Source organism: Microcaecilia unicolor, chromosome 5 (assembly GCF_901765095.1).
Source record: "Microcaecilia unicolor chromosome 5, aMicUni1.1, whole genome shotgun sequence".
Classification (NCBI taxonomy): Eukaryota; Metazoa; Chordata; class Amphibia; order Gymnophiona; family Siphonopidae; genus Microcaecilia; species Microcaecilia unicolor.
This window is the reverse complement of record NC_044035.1, coordinates 31,155,074-31,175,967: the sequence shown is the minus strand read 5'-3', so window position 1 is coordinate 31,175,967 and position 20,894 is coordinate 31,155,074. Positions and strand designations below refer to the sequence as shown.

Sequence of the window (20,894 nt, the reverse complement as noted above, 5' to 3'; positions counted from 1 at the left end):
AACAGTCCTGCTCAAAGAGCTTACAATCTAGATAAGACAGGTAAACAGACAGAACAATTAAGGGTAAGGAATAAAGAGGTGAGGATAAAAGGACAGGGCAAGTAAGTAGTGGTTAGGAGTCAAAAGCAGTGGTAAACAGGTGGGCTTTAAGTTTGGACTTGAAAACGGCCAAGGACGAGGCTAGACGTACGGGCTCGGGAAGTCTATTCCAGGCGTGAGGTGCAGCAAGATAAAAGGAACAGAGTCTGGAATTAGCAGTAGAGGAGAAGGGACAGACAAGAGAGATTTATCTACAGAACGGAGTACCCGAGAGGGGCGTAGGGAGAGACAAGAGTGGAGAGGTACTGGGAGCAGCAGAGTGAATGCACTTATAGGTCAATAAGAGAAGTTTGAATTGAATGCGGAAACGGATAGGGAGCCAGTGAAGTGAGGTCCTTTTCTCCCTTAGAGTGAAAGACAGCTTTGTCTCTCTTATTCCACACATACCCCAGGATTCTATATATGGTGCCTCAATTTTTGCACGGAAATCAAAGCATATTCTACAAAATCATGAGAAATGTAGAAGTAAATCGATTTTTTACTTGTTCCAAAAGTACAAAGACTAGGGGACACTCCAGGAAGTTACATGGAAATACTTTTAAAACAAATAGGAGGAAATATTTTTTTCACTCAACAAATAGTTAAGCTCCGGAACTCTTTGCCGGACGATGTGGTAACAGCGGTTAGCGTATCTGGGTTTAAAAAAGGTTTGGACAAATTACTGGAGGAAAAGTCCATACTCTGCTATTGAGGCAGACATGGAAGCAACTGCTTGCCCTGGGATTTGTAGTAAGGAATCTTGTCACTCTTTAGGATTCCAGAATCTTGCTATTCTTTGAGATTCTGCATGGAATCTTGTTACTCTTTGGGATTGCAGAATCTTGCTATTCTTTGAGATTCTGCATGGAATCTTGTTACTCTTTGGGATTCTGGAATCTTGCTATTCTTTGAGATTCTGCATGGAATCTTGTTACTCTTTGGGATTGCAGAATCTTGCTATTCTTTGAGATTCTGCATGGAATCGTGTTACTCTTTGGGATTGCAGAATCTTGCTACTCTTTGGGATTCCAGAATCTTGCTATTCTTTGAGATTCTGCATGGAATCTTGTCAGTCTTTAGGATTCCAGAATCTTGCTATTCTTTGAGATTCTGCATGGAATCTTGTCAGTCTTTAGGATTCCAGAATCTTGCTATTCTTTTGGGTTCTACATGGAATGTTGCCACGATTTGTGTTTCTGCCAGGTACTTGTGACCTGGCTTGGCCACTGTTGGAAACAGGATACTGGGCTAAATGGACCATTGGTCTGGCCTAGTATGGCTACTCTTATGTTCTATAACAATGTGTGTAACTTAATTGGTTAACTAGCTAATCAGCACTGTTAATTGGATGTTAACAAGCAAATACCAGAACTAATTGGCATTAAGATTTATGCGCACAGCTCACTAAGTATATTCTGTAATGTGGTGTACCAAAATTATAAGTCACATAGAGGGACATTTTCGAAAGGGACGTTCAAGTTGCGGTTTGGACATCCTTGCAAAATGGTGAAATCCAGGGGTGGGGAAACCCGTATTTGCGAAACAAGATGGATATCCATCTTTCGTTTCGGAAATACCATCTGGGACGTCCAAATCCTTAAATTTGGATGTACCTAGATTTGGACGTCCCTAGGCATGGATGTTTCTGACTTTCGGCGATTTTCGAAACCAAAGACGTCCATGTCAAAAATGTCCTAATGCAAGCCATTTGGGCATGGGAGGAGCCAGCATTTGTAGTGCACTGGTCCCCCTGACATCCCAGGACACCAACTGGGCCCCCCTAGGGGGCACTGCAGTGGACTTCATAAAATGCTTCTAGGAACATAGCTCCCTTACCTTGTGTGAAGCCCCCCAAACCCACTGCCCCCAACTGTACACCACTACCATAGCCCTTACGGGTGAAGGGGGCACTTATATGTGGGTACAGTGGGTTTGTGGTGGGTTTAGGAGGGCTCACTGTTTCCTCCACAAATATAACAGGTAGGGGGTATGGGCCTAGGTCTGCCTGTCTGAAGTGCACTGCAGTACCCACTAAAACTGCTCCTGGGACCTGCATACGCTGTCATGGACCTGAGGCTGGCACAACATAGTTTTAAAGATGTTTTTTGAGGGGGTTAGTGACCACTGGGGGAGTAACAGGAGGTCATCCCCGATTCTCTCCAGTGGTCATCTGGTCATTTCGGGCACCTTTTAGTACCTTAGTCGTAATAAAAACAGGTCCGGGTGAAAACGTCCAAGTGTTCATCAGGGACGGCCTTGTTTTTTTCGATCATGGGTCAAGGATATCCAAGTGTTAGGCACACCCAAGTCCCACCTTTGCAATGCCTCCGACACACCCCCTTGAACTTTGGACATCCTTGCGACGGAGTGCAGTTGGAGATGTCCTAAATCGGGTTTCAATTATACTGATTTGGGAGAAGGACGTCCTTCTCTTTCGAAAATGAGCCCAATAGTTGAAAAGGGGGTGTGGCCATGGCGTTTCTAAAATCTATGTGCGTTGTTATAGAATACACCCTCTCTGTGCCTAATTTAGGAGTCAGAATTTACGCCAAGTAAAACATGGCTTAAATGGCAGTGACTACATTTGGTCACGTGTAGAGACACTCGGCATTATTCTATATACCGCATGGAAATTTAAGCCTATTCTATAAAATTTAGGTGTGCTTTACAGAATATACCTAGGTGTATTTGTTTCGGGAGCCATATATAGAATCCAGCCCATAGTGTTTAGATTGATACACTAAACTGGTTAAAAGATAGAAAACAGAGAGTAGGGTTAAATGGTCAGTATTCTCAATGGAAAAGGGTAGATAGTGGAGTTCCCCAGGGGTCTGTGCTGGGACCACTGCTTTTTAACATATTTACAAATGACCTCGACGCACAGAAACTTGATTAGATCATTCAGCAAGCAACCCTGCGCGGCCGAGAGAACTTCGGCTGGCGGGGGTTGGGGTCCCCCGCCAGCAAAGGTACGCAACGGCGGCGGGGGAGAGTTGGCGGTGGGAAGGGGGGTCCAGGGCAAAATCTATGGGGGCCCAGGCTCCCATGGCCCCATAGTAGCTACGTCCCTGCTTCATGGACCTTTGGTCTGTCCCAGTATGGCAACTTATGATGTAGTGGATTTATTCCAGCTGTTGTTGTTGCATGACTTCTTTTCAGTAATTTTAATAATTTTCCTTTTTTTTTTTTTTTTTTTTGGTAGCATTTAGAGCATTTAACATTACAGTTGCCTCGCTGGCTGTTTTAATTGGCCGTCACGAGCATCATCTGCATCTTATCCTATCATAAACGAAGAAGGTGAGTTTTTATAACTTATGTTTAAAACATATACCTAACCACCCAGGGAACATATCTAGGAACTGCTGAACCATATTACCCATGGGGCTCCCAGGGTTTGCTCCAAGAAGAGGATATACTTTTGGGCGCCAGAGGAAAAAAACACACACACACACACACATGCATCCCCCAGCAGGAGCGGACTGACCATTCGGGCAACTGGGCCCAAAGACTCTGCCTGGATGCCTGCTGCACACTACAGCCCTCCCCAGTCCTACTTTTAAAGGGGCATCGCTGGTGATCTAGTGGCCTCTGCTGGGGGGGGGGGAGGGAACATGTTCTTTCCTGTCTGGCACCGCTGTACTTTAAAAATGGCAGCCGAGACTCCCTGTGGAAGTCTCATGAAGACTGTCGTAGGCAGGTGGGGAATAACAGCAGCGCAGCGGGCAGGAAAGAACATGCTCCCCCCCCCCCTTACAGAGACTACCAGACCACCAGGGCCCTTCGGGTAGGACCAGGCAGCGTGGTGTCGGCTGCAGCGGTAGGGGGGCAACAGTGTGGGATGGGGAAAGTTCTCATCATCATGTCCAAGTGGACGGTAGACTATCCCTACTCCTATACGTTTCTCCATCACACACAGAATATTACCCGTAAAGATTCCACATTGCATTTCATTTCATAGTAACATAGTAGATGACGGCAGAAAAAGACCTGCACTGTCCATCTAGTCTGCCCAACAAGATAAACTCATATGTGCTACTTTTTGTGTATACCCTACCTTGATTTGTACCTGTCCTCTTCAGGGCACAGACCGTATAAGTCTGTCCAGCACTATCCACGCCTCCCAACCACCAGTCCCACCTCCCACCACCGGCTCTGGCACAGACCGTATAAGTCTGCCCAGCACTATCCCTGCCTCCCAACCACCAGCCCCTCCTCCCACCACCGGCTCTGGCACAGACCGTATAAGTCTGCCCAGCACTATCCCTGCCTCCCAACCACCAGCCCCGCCTCCCACCACCAGCTCTGGCACAGACCGTATGTCTGCCCAGCACTATTCCCCCTCCAAACCACCGGCTGCCCTACTTTATCCTGTTTGACTTTCCGCCACCTGTAATGTATAAACACCACCCTCCACCAATTTGAATCAACCTTATGCTTTCAATATAATTTATATCCCTTTATCACAGTGTCCCTTCCAGGATACTAAAGAATAAAAAATTGTTTTGCACGGGGTACACCGTCCAAGAAATCAAGACAATCAGCTTGTATGTTTCAAGAAGTCTATGAACAGCAAATCTGCTTTTCAGTGCTCAATCATATTCAGAACAAATAAATTTGACCAAGGGTCACAGTTTATCCTTTCAAAAACTGAGACAAAAAGGCCTGTATCAACATTTCTGCATAAATTTTACTAGTGAAAGCACTACTTTCTCCTCTTTACAGGCAATATCAGAGAGCTCGGATGTACAGAATACAATAAGCCACAAACAGAGAAGCCCAAATGACTTCAAGGGGGTGACGGGCATGCAAAGCACTTGCAATCTATTAGCTCTGATGAAGAAACAGGACCTCGGTCCACAGAGCTCACAGATTTATTTTATCTACACAAACCCCATCATGACAGCCGAAGAGAGCAGTCACCAAGACAGAGAAACTGTGACAGAGAATGAGCTGACTCCTGCACACAGCAGGTCGGACGCCAACCACGACGGCATTAATTCCACCGGCATCATTCTTGACCCATCTGTGTTCTATGTTTGACTGGGAATTGCCGGTTTTCATTTTCCACGGGATGGAGGACCAATGGTATACTCTTCTGACCTGAAGTAGTAATCACAGGTTCAGTTAAACTTTCAGAAGACTAAACATTCCAGGTATCCAAATCTGTAATGCATTCTGGTTGCTCGTTAAAGAAGATCACAAATTTAACTGGGGGAAAAAAAGCTACAGAAATCAAATACTTGCTCCCACTGAGTTTGGGAAGTTGTTGCAGAATCCTTGGAAGCAAAATACCTCCAACTAGAGACACAAGTAATAATAAAGGGCTTTTGTCAAACTATATATTATAATTCATCTTACCTATTATCACCACTTCTTTATGGGACCCTTTTACTATGACCAGTGGCGTACCAAGGGGGGGGGGCAGTCCGCCCCGGGTGCACGCTGCTGGGGGGTGCCACGTGCCAGTCAGCTCCGCTGGTTCCCTGCTCTCTCTGCCCTGGAACAGGTTACTTCCTGTTCCGGGTCAGAGTGAGCAGGGCCAGCGGAGCTGATAGGCGCGCGGCTGCTCCAGCAGCCAAGAAGGCACCCGGGGGTGGGGGGTGTTGATGTGCCGGGGGGGGGGGTGTGCACAGCGGTGATCCACCCCAGGTGTCAGCCGACCTAGGATCGCCACTGGCTATGACAAAAGGTAGCCTTAGCACGCCTTTACAGTGGTGGAAATAAGTATTTGATCCCTTGCTGATTTTGTAAGTTTGCCCACTGACAAAGACATGAGCAGCCCATAATTGAAGGGTAGGTTATTGGTAACAGTGAGAGATAGCACATCACAAATTAAATCCGGAAAATCACATTGTGGAAAGTATATGAATTTATTTGCATTCTGCAGAGGGAAATAAGTATTTAATCCCTCTGGCAAACAAGACCTAATACTTGGTGGCAAAACCCTTGTTGGCAAGCACAGCGGTCAGACGTCTTCTGTAGTTGATGATGAGGTTTGCACACATGTCAGGAGGAATTTTGATCCACTCCTCTTTGCAGATCATCTCTAAATCATTAAGAGTTCTGGGCTGTCGCTTGGCAACTCGCAGCTTCAGCTCCCTCCATAAGTTTTCAATGGGATTAAGGTCTGGTGACTGGCTAGGCCACTCCATGACCCTAATGTGCTTCTTCCTGAGCCACTCCTTTGTTGCCTTGGCTGTATGTTTTGGGTCATTGTCGTGCTGGAAGACCCAGCCACGACCCATTTTTAAGGCCCTGGCGGAGGGAAGGAGGTTGTCACTCAGAATTGTACGGTACATGGCCCCATCCATTCTCCCATTGATGCGGTGAAGTAGTCCTGTGCCCTTAGCAGAGAAACACCCCCAAAACATAACATTTCCACCTCCATGCTTGACAGTGGGGACGGTGTTCTTTGGGTCATAGGCAGCATTTCTCTTCCTCCAAACACGGCGAGTTGAGTTCATGCCAAAGAGCTCAATTTTTGTCTCATCTGACCACAGCACCTTCTCCCAATCACTCTCGGCATCATCCAGGTGTTCACTGGCAAACTTCAGACGGGCCGTCACATGTGCCTTCCGGAGCAGGGGGACCTTGCGGGCACTGCAGGATTGCAATCCGTTATGTCGTAATGTGTTACCAATGGTTTTCGTGGTGACAGTGGTCCCAGCTGCCTTGAGATCATTGACAAGTTCCCCCCTTGTAGTTGTAGGCTGATTTCTAACCTTCCTCATGATCAAGGATACCCACGAGGTGAGATTTTGCGTGGAGCCCCAGATCTTTGTCGATTGACAGTCATTTTGTACTTCTTCCATTTTCTTACTATGGCACCAACAGTTGTCTCCTTCTCGCCCAGCGTCTTACTGATGGTTTTGTAGCCCATTCCAGCCTTGTGCAGGTGTATGATCTTGTCCCTGACATCCTTAGACAGCTCCTTGCTCTTGGCCATTTTGTAGAGGTTAGAGTCTGACTGATTCACTGAGTCTGTGGACAGGTGTCTTTCATACAGGTGACCATTGCCGACAGCTGTCTGTCATGCAGGTAACGAGTTGATTTGGAGCATCTACCTGGTCTGTAGGGGCCAGATCTCTTACTGGTTGGGGGGGGGTCAAATACTTATTTCCCTCTGCAGAATGCAAATAAATTCATATACTTTCCACAATGTGATTTTCCGGATTTAATTTGTGATGTGCTATCTCTCACTGTTACCAATAACCTACCCTTCAATTATGGGCTGCTCATGTCTTTGTCAGTGGGCAAACTTACAAAATCAGCAAGGGATCAAATACTTATTTCCACCACTGTATGTGGGTCTTTCCCGTGTGCTTAAGGGTGAAATGGCCAATTTTCAGAATCTTCCATTAATGGCCATGCACTAATTTTCAGTCAGAAGAAAAAAAAACCTCCACGGATAGGATGCACCAGGTTAAAAAAAACAGTAGAGGAACAAAAAGGAAACCTCTCACAGATGGTGTCCAAAAAGCTTTCTTTATTTCAGTAGACTTCAAGAACAATAGAGACCCGACATGACGTGTTTCGGCCCTACTGGCCTGCATCAGGGGTCAAGGAGTTTGTCACATCTTACATATTCCCAGCAAAGTTCATAAAAAAAAAGTCAGTGTATTGTTATTCTATTTTTTTTTCAGTAATTACCAAGTGAAGACTTTTTTTGATTAACTTTTCTGGGAATATGTAAGTGGCAAATTCCTTGACCCCTGTTGCACTCCAGTAGGGCCAAAACACGAGTCGTGTCGGGTCTCCTATATTGTTCTTGAAGTCTACTGAAATAAAGAAAGCTTTTTGGACTCCATCTGTAAGAGGTTTCCTTTTTGGTCCTCTACTTAGTTTTTTGCCTCATGCACTAATTTTCCCATTAACGCTTGGCCATTAGCGTCTGAGTCCCTACTGCCACCTATTTTGTAGGTGGTAGGGACTGACGCGCTAAACCCACTCTCCACTCCCCCATAAACACCTCCTGCTCCAAAAATACATTTATTTTTTTAGCATGTGGGTCGCAAGTACACATCCTTAGTAAAAGGGCTATTATATAATCTAAAATGCATAGGTCCCATGGGTGATATTCAAAAAAAAGCTGTTGGGAGTGTTTGCAGTTGTGGGTAATTTTATAGTCATACCTAATACATATTGTTTCATTACACTGTATTTTATAAAGTCAAGTGCACGTCTGCTCGTTGTTATAAAATACTAAGCCTACCACGCCCTTTGCCGAAGGCGCGGTAGGCTCTAGTGCATGCAGCAAAACGATACTGCCAGGCTAGTGCGCCCCTGGTGGTAATTTTGGCTTTGGAGTGTTCCCATAACACTGTGACAAATTATTATTTCCTACCACACGAGTGACGCTGACTGGTCACTACCGTGTAGCATGGAGCCCTTACCGCTAGATCAGGGGTGGTGTTAAGGGCTCAGGCCGTAAATAGACGTGCGGTGCTTTCAGTTTTACCGCATGTCCTTTTCCCGGTCCAATGAAAAAAAAGCCCTTTTCCCAGATGCGTAAAAACTGGCCTGGCGTACACCAAATACACACGCCACACTAGCGCAGGCCACTTTTTTGCCGCACCTTAGTAAAAGGACACCTAAGGGCCCTGTTTACAAAGGCACACTAGCATTTTTAGCGTGCACTAACCATGCAGATTGCCCCCAATATTCCTATGGGCGTCTACACGTTTAGCGTGCGCTATAACGCTAGTACGCGCCTTTGTAAACAGAACCCTAACTCAGGTGCAAAAGCAAGCATGTACACGGGGGTGCTAGGCATTTATACCAGCTCGAGCAATGCTGTAAAAGTGGGTCCCTATTTTCTACAAGCATGTGTGTAAATTAAGGAATTTTATCATCTACACCGTGATTCCAACACCTGATCCTGGAAGCACCCAAGTCAGTCAGGTTTTTGGGATATTCACAATGAATATTCATGAGAGATATTTGCATGCACTGCCTCCACTGCATGCAAATCTTTCTCATGAATATTCATTGTTGGACATCCCATAAACCTGGCTGGCTGGGGGTGACCCCAGGATCAGGTTTGGGAATCACTGATCTACACACCTGCACTCTGCCCCCTATGCATGCTCACAGTTAAGTGCACATCATGAAACTTGAGTATGTAACATAGTAGATGACGGCAGAAAAGAACCTGCACAGTCCATCCAGTCTGCCCAACAGAATAAACTCATATGTGCTACTTTTTGTGCATACCTACCTTGAGTTGTATCTGTCTTTTTCAGGGCACAGACCGTAGAAGTCTGTCCAGCACTAGCCCTGCCTCCCCCCACCGGCTCTGCCACCCAATCTTAGCTAAGCTCCTGAGGATCCATTCCTTCTGAACAGGATTTCTTTATGTTTATCCCACGCATGCTTGAATTCCCGTTACCGTTTTCATCTCCACCACCTCCCACGGGAGGGCATTCCAGGCTAGATCAGTAGTTCCCCAGACCTGGTCCTGGAGGCACCCCAGCCAGTCAGGTTGTCAGGATATCCACAAGGAATATTCATGAGAGATTTGGCATGCACAGCCACCACTGCATGCAATTTCTCTCATAACATTCATGGTGGATATTCTGAAAACCTGACTGGCTGGGGTGCCTCCAGGACCAGTTTGGGAATCCTGGGCTAGATGGTATTTTAGAGATCACTTACACCTGCGATGACTAATACTGGCAGTTACGCACATTCTTAGGGCCTAAAACCAGGTGTTCTTCATAAAATTCCCCCCTAAAATCTGATCAAATACTGACTGCAGGCAGCTTATTTTCCAGAGGGGCACAGGTCGGAAAGCAGTGCAGTAAGAAACCACACTAGTCGGTATGGGTGCTTTGAAACACTGTTTTCCAATGAGAAATAAAATGTCTAAATTTCTATTTTTTGTCTCTTGAAGTTTAATTTTCAGTTTGTAATGCTGTTTTGCCATTAAGCATCAAAGGAGTAGTTACTGATCTACTAGGACCACTATTAGGATGTGTCGGAGCCCAGTCCATGAAGCTCTCATCAATCAGCTTCACAAAGGGGGCTTCCTATGGTTTACCCGTCCCCTCCAACAGCTCTGTAATCTACATTAAGATCGAAGGTTTTATAAAAAAAAATCTTTAGATTCAAATATTTGGAGGTTATTTAGCCCAGAAAACGGGGAAAAAAAGTTGCTTTTCTGTAAGTCACAATTTCTTTCCGTTCTGCACCAACTTTAAAATAAAACCTATAGAACGTTTGTCAATGTGCTTGAATTTTAACTGTAATAAAATGGTTCATACTATTATAGTCAGGAGCCCGCTTCAATGTATTTTAGAGCAGCGTTTTTGAAGGTCCACCATTTCCTTCTTCTTCTCCTCCTCCCCCAATGCTCACAAGGAGTCCAGTATCTCTCCCTTCCATCCAATTTTCAGCCAGTGACCAGGCCTCTCCCCTTGTGTGGTTGGAGGGGGGGAGGGGGAAGAAGGTAAAATACTGGATAATGTGTGATATGAAGGGGGGGGAGAGAGAGAAGGTAACATGCTGGACCGTGTGGGGGGGGGTAGAAAGTAAAATGCTGGACCATGTGTGGGGGTGTGCCTTAACAATTTTAGCACTTGTGTGTGCCTTGAGATGAAAACGTTTGAAAATCTCCATTTTAGAGTCACTGTCACAGAAGTTGCCTCCGACCAGAAAAGCAGGACAAAACCACTGTTCTGGGGCATTTCTATCCACCTCTTTCTCAGGCCACCCACTGCTAATGCTTCATTCTGACCTCGACCTCCCCCTTCTCTGCCAATCCTTTGCACCCTTTCCAGTGTCCTCCTCCAGCCACTGTCCATATAATAAAACCACCCTTGAAGGAAAAAAAAAGTTACTACAACACTCAGATCAAACTGAGCCAAGCATCAGTGGTGAGGCAGCAGCCAGCAACTAGGGGAAAGGGGAGCAAGTACAGGCAAAATAGAAGGGGATAGGATTGGGGAAAGGCAGGCTGATCAGTAACATAGTAGATGACGGCAGAAAAAGACCTGCACGGTCCATCTAGTCTGCCCAACAAGATAAACTCGTATGTGCTACTTTTTGTGTATACCCTACCTTGATTTGTACCTGTCCTCTTCAGGGCACAGACCGTATAAGTCTGCCCAGCACTATCCCCGCCTCCCAACCACTATCCCCGCCTCCCACCACCGGTTCTGGCACAGACTGTATAAGTCTGCCCAGCACTATCCCGCCTCCCAACCACTATCCCCGCCTCCCACCACCGGTTCTGGCACAGACTGTATAAGTCTTCCAGCACGATCCCCGCCTCCCAACCACCAGTCCCGCCTCCCACCACTGGCTCCGGCACAGACCTTATAAGTCTGCCCAGCACCATTCCCACCTCCAACCACCAGTCCACCTCCCACCACCGGCTCCAGCATAGACCGTATAAGTCTGCCCAGCACCATTCCCGCCTCCCAACCACCAGCCCCGCCTCCCACCACCGGCTCTGGCTCAGACCGTATAGTCTGCCCAGCACTATCCCCGCCTCCACAACCACTATCCCCGCCTCCCAACACCGGTTCTGGCACAGACTGTATAAGTCTTCCCAGCACTATCCCCGCCTCCCAACCACCAGTCCCGCCTCACACCACTGGCTCCGGCACAGACCTTATAAGTCTGCCCAGCACCATCCCCGCCTCCCACCACCAGTCGCACCTCCCACCAACGGCTCTGGCACAGACCGTATAAGTCTGCCCAGCACTATCCCGCCTCCCATCCAACCAGCCCCGCCTCCCAACCACCGGCTCTGGCACAGTAGGATAAGACAAGACAAGGCGAAAGATAAGATGTAGGAAGATAAGGGGAGAGGTTCAAAATAAGAAAAGTGAAAGGCCAAAGGAGAGAGGCAAGACAGTGTGAGGTGTAGCAGAAGTCAAGTCAAGTCAAGTGCTGCCGGCTGCTGTTTGGAAGAGCACCCGTCTGCCCGAGGAGCAGGAAATCGTCAGCTGGTGCAGTCTGGGGATCCCCACACCAGCTCAGGTATTTAATATTTTCGGTTGAAGGTAGGGGGAGAGCAGAGAGCGGGTAAGGAGGGGCTGAATCCATGCCATTCAGTTTGGGCTCAGGCCACCCAAAATTGGCTGTCTGGCTACACCCCTGCCGTGACGAAATGAGAGCAAAAAAAAAAAAAAAAAAAAATCATGCTTACATCCCACAGTAAGTGAATTTAACTGTCAATAAAACTCATCAGATTTCTAGTTGAAAAGTGAAGCCAGAAATCTGTCATTGACCAAGTTAACACATGCAATGTCAGATTTACAGGCCCAGAGACTGATGTTCAAGTCAGTCCTTCTACTGCCAATGAGCCAGTCCTGAATTCTTAGGGTTAATGAGGTGGGGAAAATGATATGTCATGGCGTGTCCTGGAAATGAATTTCATCTGGGCAAGGTGCTATTATCTCATAACCATTTCTTATCGGAAATCTTGTTCACATAAAAAATGAGACAGTTTTGTTAAAGGTTCTGAATCGTGTCCCCTGTAGGCACAGACCTTCATCTTTCACAAGGGTCCATTAAAGCTACATGCTTGAGCATCAATTCTACAAATTGGTATCCCATGTCATAGATGCCAAAAAGTATTCGAAGAAGCACTGCTATTATGTAAAGCGCTGAACTGCGTTACGGCGTTAGACACAGAGCACTCAGACAGAAGATCAGGTGAAGCCAGCTGTTGAAACATTTACTCGGTAAGCATTAACACATCCATTCATCAGAAATGCAGTTTACATGAACCCAATGAGAAAAGTGCAGTACACCCGTCTGTGAGCAAACCTTCGTCACCCAAAGAGTTCTGGGCATTGCAATGTTGTCTTCCTCCTAAAATTCCTAATTACAGTCAGCTATCACTTCTTCTTTCTCTCATTGGGAAACTGGGCTTCCACATAATTTGCCGAATTCTGATATCCTCATGCCAACCGCATTTGGGATCAGAAAAATATATTATAGATGATCCTATCTGAGAAGTGCTTCACATAGAATAGAAAAAAGTATTAATGTGCTTTGGCAATTGGCTGTGTTTCTCTGACGAGCCAACTGAAGGGCGTCTAGCCTTCCTTGTTTCTCCAGCTCTGGCCCGACGACTATCTCGACATTTCTGGTGGTAACTGTTCACTACCAATCGCACTGTACAGAGAGAAAGAGAGGGGCAGTTTTAACACATCGTACATACTAGGACAATTCATTAGAAAATGATCTGTTTTTTGAAATAATAAGGTTGTGCAAAAGGACACGACTTGCCTTCGGGGGAGCAAGATTGAAACACTGTGGGCAGGAGGAAAGCCCATGGGTACCTTTACTTATAAACTGCACACCATTCTCAAGGGCCTTTCCCTCGGAAAATTACCTAAGCACACACAGGGGCCCTTTTACTAAGGCGCACTGAAAAATGGCCTGTGGTAGTGTAGAGGCATGTTTGGGCACGTGCAGAATCATTTTCAGGCACCTATAAACATTTTTATTTTTGACGAAATTGCCATGCATCCATTCTGGGTCTGAGACCTTACCACTAGCCATTGACCTAGCGGTAAATCTCACACGGTAACCATGCGGTAATCGCCTACACGCATAGAATGATGATTACCAACCATTTTTTTGCCGTGCAACCGTTGCTAGGTATCTCGCTGCAATTACAGAAGCAAAAGTTCTGGCTGAGGTTTCAAAGGCATCATAAGCTGTTCTGATAAAGTGAATACCACACTCATTGGCCTCTCTGAGTATACTAACTAGCTGGGCTTGAGATTGCATTGAAAGGCAGTTAAAAAAAAAACCCCTGCACTTTCTGAAAGATGGCCAATATGTACCGAACATGTTAGAAACTGATGGGTAGCAATGCAAGCAGAGACTATCTCCTCAAAAACTTTCTTGCCCGAATGTATGGGGCACATTCCAGAGGAGTATTAAATAAATCTCCACATTTCTCACTCTCATCGGGGCTGCTTCAATTATTTATTTATTTGTTACATTGTATCCCACATTTTCCCCACTATTTGCAGGCTCAATGTGGCTTACAATTTTCCGTCATGACTTATGTCAATTGTTTGTTTTGTTTTTGTTACATTTGTACCACGCGCTTTCCCACTCATGGCAGGCTCAATGCGGCAGGCAATGGAGGGTTAATTGACTTGCCCAGAGTCACAAGGAGCTGCCTGTGCTTGAAGTGGAATCGAACTCAGTTCCTCAGTTACCCAGGACCAAAGAGTCCACCACCCCTAACCACTAGGCCACTCCTCCACTGTTGCTACTATTTGAGATTCTACATGGAATGTTGCTATTCCACTAGCAACATTCCATGTAGAAGTCGGCCCTTGCAGATCACCAATGTGGCCGCACGGGCTTCTGCTTCTGTGAGTCTGACGTCCTGCACGTACGTGGACGTCAGACTCACAGAAACAGAAGGCTGCGCAGCCTTCTACGTGGAATGTTGCTAGTGGAATAGCAACATTCCATGTAGAATCTCCAATAGAATCCAATAGAATCTTGACATTTCGTCCTTTAAGATTGTAAGCTCTTCTGAGCAGGGACTGTCCTTATTTGTTAATTTGTACAGCGCTGCGTAACCCTAGTAGCGCTCTAGAAATATTAAGTAGTAGTAGTAGTAGTAATAGTAGCAACATTTTTGTTACATTTGTACCCCGCACTTTCCCACTCATGGCAGGCTCAATGCGGCTTACATGGGCAATGGAGGGTTAAGTGACTTGCCCAGAGTCACAAGGAGCTGCCTGTGCCTGAAGTGGGAATCAAACTCAGTTCCTCAGGACCAGAGTCCACCACCCTAACCACTTGGCCACTCCTCCACTGTTGCTACTATTGGAGATTCTACATGGAATGTTGCTATTCCACTAGCAACATCCATGTAGAAGTCGGCCCTGCAGATCACCAATGTGGCCGTGCAGGCTTCGCTTTCTGTGAGTCTGACCAGAAACAGAAGCCTGCGCAGCCTTCTACATAGAATCTCCAATAGTATCTATATTATTTTGGTTACATTTGTACCCTGCGCTTTCCCACTCATGGCAGGCTCAATGCAGCTGACATAGGGCAATGGAGGGTTAAGTGACTTGCCCAGAGTTACAAGGAGCTGCCTGTGCCTGAAGTGGAAATCAAACTCAGTTCCTCAGGACCAAAGTCCACCACTCTAACCACTAGGCCACTCCTCCACTCCACTGTTTGCTTTCGTTCCTACCTTTCATAATCCCTGGTGCCTAGTGGGCCAAAGGCAGGAGTAATTCCCAGTTGCTCCTGAACCTTGCTGGCATCGGGCTCAAAATGACACTGCAAATGATACTGCTATGTGTCACCAGCACCATTTTGAACCCAGCACTGGCAAAGGGAAGTAGCAATCGAGGATTATTCCCGCCTCAACTTCACTAGACACCAGGGATTATGGAAGGTAAGCATTGGAGGGGGGGGGGGGGCTATGAGAGGTTTTGGGGGGGGGGGTAGAGCTCCTGATTTCAAGTGCCAGCACTTTTTAAAAAGTTCCTAGTGCATCAGACCTCAGATTTATGGCCCGATGATCCCAGAACAGAAAAACACCACCAGCTTTTTGCTGGTGGTACTTTTCCAGGAATAATTCATCTTGCGGCATTCACCACAAGCGCATTTATTCAATTTGTTTAGTAATGAGCTGTTTTGCATGCATCTGCATGCTTTGCTGTATATCTCATAGTACCTCATATTAAATGTGTGTTACGGTAATATCATACACATTATTGCCCTTTAACACAGAAACATGTAGGCAGATAAATACCATATGGCCTATCCAATCTGCCAATGCACATTAAGGGGCAAATAACACGATAGGGCCATAAATCACCTTAGTAACAAAACCCCCCACCAAGTTCTGAGCTGTGGGAGAGCAGTTCAGTCCCGGCACATTTTGAAGATGTCACTCACTTCTGTGCCTCATTCAATCCTTTTTGTCAAGAAGAGATATTATTGTACTGTGCTTTGTTTAGGAATTGTAACACACAATTGGGCTCATTTTCGAAAGAGGACGACGACCATCTTTCGACATAAATCGGAAGATGGGTGTCCTCCTCACAGAGTCGTCCAATTTGGTATAATCGAAAGCCGATTTTGGACGTCCCCAACTGCTTTCCATCGCAGGGACGGCCAAAGTTCAAGGGGGGCGTATCGGAGGCATAGCGAAGGTGGGACATGGGTGTGCCTAACCACTAGGACGTCCTCGACCTATAATCGAAAGAAACAAAGACGTCCCTGACGAACACCTGGACGACTTTACCTGGTCATGTTTTTCTTACGACCAAGGAACACAAAGGTGCCCGAAATGACCAGATGACCACCGGAGAGAATCGGAGATGACCTCCCCTTACTCCCCCAGTGGTCACTAACCCCCTTTCCCACCCTCAAAAAAACATCTTTAAAAATATTGATTGCCAGTCTCAGATGTCATACTCAGGTCCATCACAGCAGTATGCAGGTCCCTGCAGCAGTTTTAGTGGGTGCAGTGCACTTCAGACAGGCGGACCCAGGCCCATACCCCCCCCCCCCCACCTGTTACGTTTCTGGAGGAAACAGCGAGCCCTCCAAAACTCACCACAAACCCACTGTATCCACATCTAGGTGTCCCCCCCCTTCATCCCTAAGGGCTATGGTAGTGGTGTACAGTTGTGGGTAGTGGGTTTCGGGGGGGCTCAGCACATAAGGTAAGGGAGCTACGTTCCTTGAAGCAATTTATGAAGTCCACTGCAGTGCCCCTTAGGGTGCCCAGTTGGTGTCCTGGCATATCAGGGGGACCAGTGCAATACAAATGCTGGCTCCTCCCCGACCAAATGGCTTGCATGTGGTTGTTTCTGAGATGGACATCCTTGGTTTCCATTATCGCCGAAAATAAGAAACAACCAAGTCTAGGGACAACCATCTCTAAGGATGACAAAATTTCAGGATTTGGGCATCCCTGACTATATTATCGAAACAAAAGATGGACGTCCATCTTGTTTCGAAAATACGGGTTTCCCCGCCCCTGGATGGGGGACGTTGTGCGAGGACATCCTCATCAAAACTTGGACATCCCTTTCGAAAATGCCCCACCACAAGTAAAAAAATGCATGACCCAAACTGAAATTTACATAGATACACACATGCACTCTGGACCTTACCTCTTTTTGTGTTAGCGAATCTAAATTGATCATTTTTGTCTGTATTGGAACCAGTGTGATTGGATCAAAAGTCAAACTGCCCCGATCTTTGAAGTTATACTGGAGAAGAAAGAAGAGCTCTATTATTCATTAGAATATGTATTACCACCATTTTATTTACTGTTCACCACTATAATCAAAAACCCTCATCTGGTAATGGTATTGTGAAATGCAAAAATATGAGTGTTGTGTGCTACCATATTAACACATCAACACGAAACAAAGCTAAAGATGCCAGTATCATTAAAAAATCAAATATTTGTTTCCTCATTTTAAGCTTCAAGTGTCATTAAAAAGAAAACCCACAAAACATGAAAAGGCATTAATCTCCAGCAGGAGGCAATTTATTTATTTGTTGCGTTTGTATCCCACATTTTCCCACCTATTTGCAGGCTCAATGTGGCTTACAATGTATTACATAAAGAACACGGATAACATAATAGAATTAAGCAATCAGGTATAATGTTCAGGATTATCAGGTAAGTAGTGATGCGTTACAGTTTCTGTTGTGGATCATTGTGGTATACCTTGTTAAAGAGATAAGTCTTCAGTGATTTACGAAAGTTGACTAGGTCGTAAATTGTTTTCAGGTCAAGTGGCAATGCATTCCACAGCTGCGTGCTCATGTAGGAAAAGCTGGACGCATGTATAAGTCTACATTTTAGTCCTTTACAGCTGGGGAAGTGGAGATTCAGGAAAGTGTGTGCTGATCTTTTAGCGTTCCTGGGTGGCAAGTCAATAAGATCTGACATATAGGCCGGGGCATCAGTGCTCAAATGCCTGCTAAAGAAAAATTCTGCATCTCTGGCCACATTTGGAAAGAAAAAGATAATCTTGGACTGTCAAAGGCATTACAGAAGGGTAACAGTATTGGAGGAGAGACAGATTTGAGTATTCAAAAGACAACTTTCCACTTAAGAACATAAGAGTAGCCATACTGGGCCAGACCAATGGTCCATCTAGCCCAGTATCGTTTTCCAAACAGTGGCCAAGCCAGGTCACAAGTACCTGGCAGAAACCCAAATTGTGGCAACACTCCATACTACAAATCCCAGGGCAAGCAGTTACTTCCCATGACTGTCTCAATAGCAGACTATGGACTTTTCCTCCAGGAATTTTTCCAAAACTTTTTAAAACCCAGATAAACTAACCACCATTACCACATCCTCTGGCAAAGAGTTCCAGAGCTTAACTATTCGTTGAATGAAAAAATATTTCCTCCTATTTGTTTTCAAAGTATTTCCATGTAACTTCCTCAAGTGTCCCATAGTCTTTGTACTTTTAAAACGAGTAAAAAAAATTGATTTACTTCTACTCATTCTACATCACTCTCAATATGTGATAAATTGGATTAGATTCTATTTATGGCACTAGAAAAATTGGTGATTTCCGCCTAGGTGTATTCCATAAACCGTACCTAGATTTAGGCGCAGCTTATATAATATGCCTAGCGGTAATGCCAGCACTAGGCGCGTCTATTTATACCAAGTAAAACTTGGTGTAAATACCTGCACCTAAGTTAGGTGCACAGCAGATATAGCGAAGATACATACCTGTAGCAGGTATTCTCCGAGGACAGCAGGCTGATTGTTCTCACTGATGGGTCGGTGTCCACGGTGGCCCAGGAACTGAGTTCCTGGGGTGTCATGGACGCTGACCCATCAGTGAAAACAAGCAGCCAGCTTGTCCTCGGAGAAAGCGAAGATACATACCTGTAGCAGGTATTCTCCGAGGACAGAAGGCTGATTGTTCTCACTGATGGGTCGGTGTCCACGGTGGCCCAGGAACAGAGTTCCTGGGGTGTCATGGACGCTGACCCATCAGTGAAAACAAGCAGCCTGCTTGTCCTCAGAGAAAGCGAAGATACATGCCTGTAGCAGGTATTCTCCGAGGACAGCAGGCTGATTGTTCTCACTGATGGGTCGGTGTCCACGGTGGCTCAGGAACAGAGTTCCTGGGGTGTCATGGACGCTGACCCATCAGTGAAAACAAGCAGCCAGCTTGTCCTCGGAGAAAGCGAAGATACATACGTGTAGCAGGTATTCTCCGAGGACAGCAGGCTGATTGTTCTCACTGATGGGTCGGCGTCCACGGTGGCCCAGGAACAGAGTTCCTGGGGTGTCATGGACGCTGACCCATCAGTGAAAACAAGCAGCCAGCTTGTCCTCGGAGAAAGCGAAGATACATACCTGTAGCAGGTATTCTCCGAGGACAGCAGGCTGATTGTTCTCACTGATGAGTCGGCGTCCACTGTGGCCCAGGAATGGAGTTCTTGGGCTGCCGTGGACGCCGACCCATCAGTGAGAACAAGCAGTCTGCTTGTCCTTGGAGAAAGCGAAGATACATACCTGTAGCAGGTATTCTCCGAGGACAGCAGGCTGATTGTTCTCACTGATGGGTCGGCGTCCACTGTGGCCCAGGAATGGAGTTCTTGGGCTGCCGTGGACGCCGACCCATCAGTGAGAACAAGCAGTCTGCTTGTCCTTGGAGAAAGCGAAGATACATACCTGTAGCAGGTATTCTCCGAGGACAGCAGGCTGATTGTTCTCACTGATGGGTCGGCGTCCACTGTGGCCCAGGAATGGAGTTCTTGGGCTGCCATGGACGCCGACCCATCAGTGAGAACAAGCAGTCTGCTTGTCCTTGGAGGAAAGCGAAGATACATACCTGTAGCAGGTATTCTCTGAGGACAGCAGGCTGATTGTTCTCACTGATGGGTCGGCGTCCACTGTGGCCCAGGAATGGAGTTCTTGGGCTGCCGTGGACGCCGACCCATCAGTGAGAACAAGCAGTCTGCTTGTCCTTGGAGAAAGCGAAGATACATACCTGTAGCAGGTATTCTCTGAGGACAGCAGGCTGATTGTTCTGATGGGTCGGCGTCCACTGTGGCCCAGGAATGGAGTTCTTGGGCTGCCGTGGACGCCGACCCATCAGTGAGAACAAGCAGCCTGCTTGACCTCAGAGAAATTCAATTACCCTGCGTGAAAACTTTCAGAACACCTGCAGCTCACCCATGCCTCCTTTTGGCAGCACACATTAGAATTTGCGCGCACTACTTTCAAGAATACGCTTAGCAAATACTACACATAAATACTAATTAATACCAATTAGTGCTGATAATTGCTTAACATCCAATTATTGGCGCTGATTAGATAGTTAACCAATTAGGTTATGTGCATTATTATAAAATATGGCTCGATTTCCACATGGCAATTTTGACACGATATACAGAATCTGGGGGATAGTGTCCAAATACAGAGCCATATAAATCTAAAACAAATAAAAAAGGTAGCTTTTTAAACCAAAAAAAGGTATTCTCTGTCATTTGGGTTTTCTTCTGCTACTCTCGAGACATCGCCCCCGTCCATCTATAACATTTATAAAGAAGGAAAAGGGAGCAGTGGGTAATGCAGTGTCATCCTGAACCTGTACGTCCAGCTCCATCTCTACCTGTCTTCAAATCTATGCTGAAAACCCACCTTTTCACCACTGCTTTTGGCTCCTAACCACTACACAATTCCCCTATCCTTGTTCCTTCTCACCCAGTATGTCCCTCGCCCTTAATTATCTTGTCTGTCTGTATTTTTTAGATTGTAAGCTCTTTTGAGCAGGGACTGTCACTCTCTGTGTCAGGTGTTCAGCGCTGCGTGCGTC

The 20,894-nt window shown here is 46.2% G+C and overlaps 1 protein-coding gene across 1 annotated transcript in view; it reads right to left on the bottom strand.

Moving 5' to 3' along the window:
- Positions 1 to 12,955: 12,955 nt before the first annotated feature.
- Positions 12,956 to 20,894, bottom strand: part of LOC115469969 (xaa-Pro aminopeptidase 1-like) — a 98,847-nt gene continuing 90,908 nt past the window's right edge. Inside the window, 5 exon segments of the mRNA XM_030202778.1 lie at positions 12,956 to 13,115; positions 13,117 to 13,164; positions 13,166 to 13,195; positions 13,198 to 13,206; positions 17,202 to 17,300. Of these exon segments, the coding sequence (XP_030058638.1) occupies positions 13,074 to 13,115; positions 13,117 to 13,164; positions 13,166 to 13,195; positions 13,198 to 13,206; positions 17,202 to 17,300 (228 nt within the window). The 3' untranslated portion in view covers positions 12,956 to 13,073.